Source organism: Crocodylus porosus, unplaced genomic scaffold (assembly GCF_001723895.1).
Source record: "Crocodylus porosus isolate Cpor-Errol unplaced genomic scaffold, CroPor_comp1, whole genome shotgun sequence".
NCBI classification, from domain to species: Eukaryota; Metazoa; Chordata; order Crocodylia; family Crocodylidae; genus Crocodylus; species Crocodylus porosus.
Genome location: NW_017728918.1, coordinates 44,876,594 through 44,885,004, shown reverse-complemented (window position 1 = coordinate 44,885,004; position 8,411 = coordinate 44,876,594). Strand labels below are relative to the sequence as shown.

Genomic DNA, 8,411 nt, shown 5'->3' with positions numbered 1-8,411 from the left:
TGTGTGGGTCATTGTCCAGGAAGCCGAAGCCTGCCTCGAGACACCACTGCCGAAGCCGCCAGTTGGTCTCTCGGATGCAGTTCTCATGCCGTCTGCCGCGTCCGTTCACTGGTAGGATGGAAGAGAATACCACCTGTGCCCCGACTTCCCTCAGCACACCGCCCAGAGCCTGGTAGTCCGCCATCAGGTGATCGGGGGTTCTCCTGGCCGCATCTTGCCGATAGATGACCAACCATATTTCCCCTGCTGTTCAGGGGTAGAAATGTCAACTGGTACATTTGGTAAGAAGAGATGTAATAAATACATAGTCTGTTCTTGCAGTACAGCTATCCCTTGTGCCAGATATCTGGATTATGAAGTAAGGGACACCTTCTACTGCCTTGTGTGGCCAGCAAAGCAGAGAAATAAGATGATTCTTAAAATGACAACAAAATGGAAAAGTTAAGTTTTATGTAGCTACGTTAATTTGCTTATAACATCAGTCCTTTGTAAGTTATGATATACATTGACCATAAAGAAGGATATTAAACTACTTATTTAACAATAAGAAGAGAAAACTTCAACGTGGGCAACTTTAATTTGTTGCTGGAACCTTCATTTTGCCTTTTCTGACTTTCTGCATACAACTTTCTATTTGCAGTAAGATTTTATTATATGCAACATACAGATGCATGCAATATATAATTATGTAAATTTGTACTAGTCACATATTTATGTTTCTGCTATTTTTCTTGTAGGTATGTATCTTGTGCTTTGGGATGCCCATATGAAGGAAACATCAAACCAGTTAAAGTGGCAGAAGTAAGAATGTATCTCTGTCTTACCTTTTTTTTGTGATAGGAATGCACATTTAATACATGCTTGAATTATTTTCTTTATTTAATCCTAGAAGCAAATACAGCAAACTCTAGGACTGGATATATACCTCATAATTTTCCTCAACGATACCCTCTCAGATTTAAAGAAAATAACATGCTTTGGTTATAATCAGTCATAAAACAAAAAATATTATGTGTTATTTCCTTCAACCAGAAAGGCAAGGAAATACTTAGGAAAAGAGGCTCAAATGCATATGTCAATGGACTGCATTGTATGAGATGATTTCCAGCATTACTTCTTACAAATGCCAGCTGCTATTAAAGTCACTCCATACCAGCAGGCTGCTGCTTGCCTTCGATCAGTAAACCCACTTTAAATCCTGGTGCCGTAGATCAGCCCAGCAGGCAACTGCAGAATGTATATTAGCTGAATGCTTCAAAATTATCCTTAAAATAGGTTTGCTATTACTCTATCTTAACTATAAGACAATTGAGGAATAAGATGCATCTCTTATGAAGGAAAGACTAAGGAAGATGGTCAGAAGAGAGCACCTTTGCCTTTAGGAAAACAGACAAAGAGCTCAGGAGTCAGAAGACTGGGTAACAGCTGAATAGAGAGAGCAACAGACAGAGAAGCAGAGATGGCTGGGTGGGTCTGTATAGAAAAGGGTGAGGAAACACAACAAAGTAGTCTCTATACTTGCAGGTAAAGGTGCAATAGGATCTAATGTGTAGTCCACACAATCATGCTTCCTGCCATGCCACACATGAATGGCAGGAGGTATGGATATGGGATCATGTGTTAGATCCCATTCCTGGTGATGGGGGAGCCTGGTATTGGGCTTCCCCTACACTGGCAAGAAGCAAGCTCCTGCAGCTGGGAGCCTCTTCAGTTGAGGGGTTTCCAGCTGCGGCAGCCCACTCACCCCTGTGGCTTGGGGATTTTGGTAGCAGCCATCCCCCAGCACAGGGGTTTCACACACGTTTCTGAGGTTGAGGGATCATGGCTGCCTTGATCCCCCAGCTCTGAGGTTTTCATTCACCCCCAAGGCTGGGATTACAGCTTCCGTTATCCCTCAGCCACAGGGGTTTCATGCATTCAGTGTCCACAGCTGTGGGGCTGTGGGTTCCTCATGCTGCCAGGATGCAGTGGCAGCTGCTGGGACTGAGAGGCCACTCAATCGTGGGACTCCCAACTCTGCCTGGGCATTGTGCACCGCCATGGCTGGGAGTCTAGTTAGCTGACAGGGCTACCAGCCACAGAGGAGACTGTGTCACCTATGCAAGTTAAAACTGGATAGCATCCAACTATAAAGTTAGTACACATCTTTTAGGTCTATAGCTGGTTGGAGCTTTTTATTGTATAATAGGTACTTTGCACATGTAGCTGGTCTCCAGGGCAGTTTGTAGATGTGCTTAGCGTTTTCTAAATTGTGTTAACTGATTGGAATCACATGGTTTAAATCAAATTTCAATTTGAATTAGGAGTTAATAGATGATCATTGACCATCATAGCAGGGGGCACTGGCTATATACTGTCCATACACTTAAGAGTGCCTTAATAGAGGCTGGAAGTAATTAAGAGGTGATAATAAGCCTGTTTGAGCACTGCTATATTGTTGCAATTCTCTAGAAAAAGTTTCATAGTTTCATAGTTGTTAGGGGCTGGAAGGGACCTTATAGATCTTGGGCAGGAAAGACTGATGAGATCAGATGACCTCAGCAAGATGTGCGTCAGGATGCTTTTTGAAGATCGCCAAGATGGATGACTGTACCACCTCTGATGGGGAGCCTGTTCCAAACCCTCACCATTTGACTTGTAAAGAAGCTTTTCCTTATGTCTAGCCTGAAGTGATCTTCAATCAGCTTGTGCCCATTATTTCTTGTCCTCCCCTGGGGGACCTTGGTGAACAGATGCTCTCTCAGGCCCTGATGTACACCCTTGATACACTTATAGGCTGCCACCAAATCCTCTCTGAGTCTTCTTTTCTCCAAGCTGAATAGTCCCAAGTCTTTCATCCTTTCCTCATATGACCTGGTCTCTAGGCCTCTAATCATGCATGTGGCCCTCTTTTGGACTCTCCTGAGCTTAGCCTTGCTTGAGATGCCTTGGTAGATGCATGCCAGTGTTTGATTAGCCTCATCAGCTACAACATTGCATTGATGGCTTATATTCATTTTGTTATCTGTCATGACACCCAGGTCTCATTCAGATGTGGTGCCAGCAAGTGTAGCACTGCCAAGCCTGTAAATGTGTTGTGGATTATTTCTCTCCAGATGAATCACTTTACATTCCTCTGTATTAAACAACATCTGGTTGAGGTCTGCCCACTTCGTGAGCCTGTCCAGGTCGCCCTGTATTTTGCATATGACCACAGTCCCCCCTAGTTTGGTGTCGTCAGTGAGCTTTGTTCGTTTGCTGCTAATACCTGAATCCAAATCATTGATGAAGATGTTGAAAATCACTGGTCTGAGCACTGAACCCTGAGGGACACCACTGTTCATCCTCCACCATGATGACTCAGTTCCATCAATAAATACTCTCTGGGTCCTACTACAGAGCCAGTTACATAGCCACCAAACCATAAAGTAGTTAAGGCCGCATTTTCCCAATTTTTTCATAAAGATTTTGTGGGAGACCAGTTAAAGGCCTTTTTGAAGTCCAGGTATATGACATCAACCTCATTTCCCCAACCCAGATCGTGAGTCACCTGATCATAGAAGGAAATGAGGTTGGTCTGGCATGAGTTGCCCATAACAAAGCCATGTTGGCAATCCTTCAGAATACTGCCTTCCGCTAGCCTGTCTGTAATGGATCCCTTTATCATTTTCTCCAGGATTTTATCAGGGATTGAGGTCAGACTGATTGGCCTGTAATTTCCTTGGTCCTCCTTTCTTCGTTTCTTAAAGATAGGTACCATGTTGGCCTTTTTCCAATTTTATGAGACCTTCTGAGCACCACACGTTTCCAAATAACTTTGCCATCGGTCGCACAATGACATTGGCCAGCTATTAGCACCCTCGGGCGTGGTTCATCTGGTCCTGCTGACTTGTACATATTTAGCCTTTCTAGGTGCTCCCCCACAAGTTCTATGCGAACTGCGGGAGGGTGGTCACTCCCATCATGATCATCCTGTATCCTGTCAAGCAGGCTAACACCCCTGGACTGGTGGAATACTGACGTGAAATATTCATTCAGGAGTTCAGTTTTGTCTGGAGTGTAAGTTATCAGCCCTTCTGTTTCATTCAGTAGGGGTCCTATGCTTCCCTTATTTTTTCTCTGACTTCCTACATATCTAAAGAAGGACTTTTTGTTGTCCTTAATTCTGGTTGCCAATCTGTATTCAGTTTGTGCTTTTGCTGTCCTGATCTACTCCCTACAGGTACAGGCTGTTGCTGAGTACTCCTCTTGGGTAGTTATTCCTAACTTCCATCCTTTGTATGCTACTCATTTTAATTTCAGGAGGTTCATGACTTCCCTGCTGAGCCAAGGGGGTTTCCCAGCCCCTTTTCTGCCTTTTTATGGAAGGAAATGGACTTCCTTTGACTTTTTAGGATTGCTTCCTTCAACCATGTTCTTCTTGTACCCCCTTCCTCACCAGACCATGGTCCTGCAGGGCTTTGCCAACTAATCCGCTAAGCTTGTGGAAATCAGCTTTCCTAAAATCAAGGATTTCTACTTTACTGGACTCCCCTGATTTATGGTGGATGGAGGAAGTGTTGTTCCAGAAGCCCTAACTGACCTGATACGTAGTCAGGGTGAAGTTCTGTTGGCACATTGACTTTTTTAAAAGTGTTACTTTGTGCCTGATAGCCTCTGTTGTGTTGCAAAGATCCAATTGAGTTTCCCTTGTGGAGATTGATATTTACAATGCTTATATGCTTATCTGAGTTCCTAAGGACTCCTAAAAGTTTTTCCTAAAAACAATGCTCTATATATATGTTAATTAATACAGTTTAAATTACCAAATGCGGACTATCATAGTGTGCATTAACTTTAATCCTTGTTCAATGATGAGTAGTTAATTTCAACTGGAGCCAATTTTAATTCAGACTGCAGACATCCACATATATATAGTGACAGCTGTAGTCCGGATTAAAACTAGAAAAATGTAACATTTACAAATGGCCCAGGAAACTAAGCAAGTAACCAATTAATTGTGTGATACCTGTAATGTGTGTGTGTGGGGGGGGCAGGAGATGCAATTAAATGAATGTTGACTGGCTGTAAAGGTAGCAACAGTAAAGTAGAGAAACACACATTTTTCTGGATTTTGCTTGCCATGCTCAACTTTCCACTTTTGACATATGTTAGAATCTCAAGTTCATCTTTTTATTATATATTGTATTCTATGCATGAGGATATCAGGGCTTTTCTTCCTTCTCTACATGGAAATCACACAACGCTTCTTCCATAGCAGCTACACTAGATTTCACACTTTAGAAAATAACTACATTGGAAGGGATTAAATGTTTCTGAATTAATTGGTTTTAATATGAAGTGAAAGTTAGATGTGAAACCTTTTTGGGTGCAATGGTGATGACAGAAGCAGCCATGTGTTAGTAAACTGTTATTGCAGTATCATATTCCCTCATAAACTTCTATCCGTGTATTGCCTATTTTTAAAATAACTTTTTGTCCACAAAAGAATTCTTTTCAGAGTTACATCTGGAGTGGTTTTTTTTACCCAATCTGCAAGTTTTTATTTACATGAATGTTCTATACTCTACCTTAATTTTATTCAGTGTCTTTCTGTATATCCATGCACCTATGAATGCACTGTAAGTAATTAATATTAAGCTTCTCATTAAAGTGAATAATATAGACCTTGATCTAACACAGCACTTAAGCATATTTATAACTAGAAGCCTCTAAGTAGCCACAACTTTTTATATGCAAACACATCTACTTAAATTACTTATTGGGGTCATACAGTTGCTGATATATCTTCTAATCTTCTTGAGTATGCTGTGCTGCATACCTCTAGCCCCCAGCTTTGTCGGAATGAAATTATGTGGTTCTCCTTCTCATAGTTTGTAATCTGGGTTGATTTATATCCAGACTTTGCAACTCTGTTTCTTCAAAGAGCAATGAAAATGGTATCTATTGATCAGATGGAATTATTTACAGAACAACATGTTTCAGAGAAAGATAGATTTTAGAACAATTAAACACACAGATCTAGTTTACTGGATCTAACCTCTCCCATGGTATCTAACCTCCCACCCAAAATCAAGAGCATGACCAGGAGTTTACCAGGAAATTGGCTGAGGCTGCATGCTCCAGGTCCATGGTTGTCATGGCAGAACTACCCAGACATCTCATGGGAAGACACTTGGCTAAATCTGAGTGGTCACAAAGCTTCCTCTCCTGAGTGGATGACCTCTGTCTGACACAAGAGGTCTATGGGCCAATGAGAGGTAAAGCACTGCTCGACCTGGTACTGGCAACAGGGGATGACCTAATCAGTGACCTAATGATTGAAGGGAAGGTGGGTGACAGCAACCATGGGCTGATCACCTTCACCATCTGCCATAAAGCTGGCAAATCAGTCAGCAATACAGAAGTCCTTGATGTCAGGAAAGCTGACTTTGACAAGCTCAGGAGGCTAGTCGGTGAGGCCCTAAGGGACCACAACCCCAAGGGAAGGGGAGCTCAGGAAAAGTGGTTGCTCCACAAGGGTTGCTCCTCGATGCACAAGCTAATGCTATTCTGTCTTGGAGGAAAGGCAGCAGAAGGGCACAACAGCACCCTTGGCTCTCCAGGGAACCAGCAGACCACCTGTGGCTAAAAAGAAAGGCTTGCAAAGGATGGAGGACTGGAACCACCATGGAGGAGGAATATTCCGCACTGGTCCGGACCTACAGGGAGCGAACCAGGAAAGCCAAGGATGCAACAGAACTCCAACTAGCTACAAGTGTCAAGAACAATAAGAAGTCCTTTTTTAGATATGTGGAGAGCCAGAGGAAAAACAAGGGCAACATTGGACCCCTGCTAAACCAGATGGGACAACTGACAACGAATGCCCAGGAAAAAGCCAACCTATTAAAAGGGTATGTCACAGGGAAACTACAGAGAAGAGACCCCGAGGGGCCAAGGGGGAATCCTGGGACCCAAAACACAACAGGGAAGGCAAGGGAAGGAAAAAAGAAATGGAGATTCCCTTACCTGCAGCTGATGCTGCAGCGAGACCAGAAGAGGTGGCAAGACCCGCGTGGCTGATTAGCCGCATCTTTTTAAAATTGTGGCCAGCTGTGGAGAATTACAAGCAGAGCCGGCGCGGGACAATAAAAGGCAGTCCAAGGGAAGAAGAAGGGGGGGAAAGCCGGAGTGGAGCCGCCAGCGGAGGTGCCCTTGGAACCGCGGTCGGGGGCGAGGAGGATCCAGACGAACCCTCCACGAGGCAAGAGGCTGCACCCAAAGCTGCTGGAGGGAGGACGCCAGCGAGGAGGTGGCGGATGCCCCTATTCACAGCAACGGAGTCAAAGGAGAAAATCCAAGGACTCCGGATGAAGAAGCCAACAGCAGAGATGGCCTCAAAGAGAGGGTGATGGAAGTCGACCCAGCAATCCTGGTGGGATTGGCATGGGTTTAGGAAGGCTCCCGGAGTCTACCGTGAGGGGGAGCAAAGAGCCTAAGCAGTGGGACGGGCTGCAGGAAACTAGCTCCTACCAGTCTGAACTGCTCAGCAAGGGACAGAGTGGGGTTGAATTGGAAGGACTGGTAGTAGTCCTGTTCAGCACTCAGGAGTGATATGAGCTGGACAGAGGTGTGCTTTAGACAGGGTTAATAGGGAGAGGAATTTTCCAGGCCAGGGAGCCCACTTTGTTTAAAGCCAGGGATTTTTACTGGTAGTGTTTTTTCTTAATTTTCGTTGTTCTGTTTCCCACTGTTGGAGGGGTAGGAAGGAAGGCCATAGAGGGTCTTATAATCAGCTCGATTTGGGGTCAGGTTAGATCTTTATATCTGTATCAGAGTGCCCATTACATCAAGAGGCGAGGGTCGGGCCTGGAGACATCAGCAACTCGGCGAGGCTGGGTATCGGAGTGAGGCATAGGGGAGGCTGGAGCCTCACAGAAGACCTGCTGGAATTCACCATCCAGCGCAAGGTAGCAAAAGCATGCAGTAAGGCAGCGGCCCTAGATTTTAGGAGGGCAAACTTCAGCGAGCTAAGGAGGATAGTTGGAGAAGCGCTGAGGTCCCGGGGGCGGGGCGGGGTGCCAGGTGTCCAAGGAGAGTGGTCGCTCCTTAAGGAGATGATCCTCCAAGCCCAAAGGAAGGTAATCCCAACCAAGATCAAAGGGAGCAGCAGAGCACACAAGCCTCCATGGCTCACCAAAAGCATCCAGGAATGTCTCCTTGCTAAAAAGGAGGCTTACACCCAATGGAAAGAAGGGGCCATCACCAGGGAGGGCTATTCTGTAGTTGTTCGGCGATGTAGGGGGGTAGTTAGGAAGGCCAAGGCAGAGGTGGAACTGGGACTAGCTTCCCAGATTAAGGACAATAAGAAGTCCTTTTTTAAATACATAGGGAGTAAAAAGAAGGCCCTGGGTAATGTGGGGCCCTTGCAGGACGCATTGGAAAATTTGGTC

General features: G+C 44.8%; 1 protein-coding gene across 4 annotated transcripts in view; it reads left to right on the top strand.

Annotated features, from left to right (window-relative positions):
- HMGCLL1 (3-hydroxymethyl-3-methylglutaryl-CoA lyase like 1) overlaps nt 1–8,411 on the top strand; it is a 144,933-nt gene that overhangs the window by 72,966 nt on the left and 63,556 nt on the right. For all 4 annotated transcript variants that reach the window (XM_019537549.1, XM_019537550.1, XM_019537552.1 and 1 more), the window contains one exon: nt 738–801. In XM_019537549.1, coding sequence (XP_019393094.1) covers nt 738–801 — 64 coding nt within the window. The remainder of the gene's footprint in view (nt 1–737; nt 802–8,411) is intronic.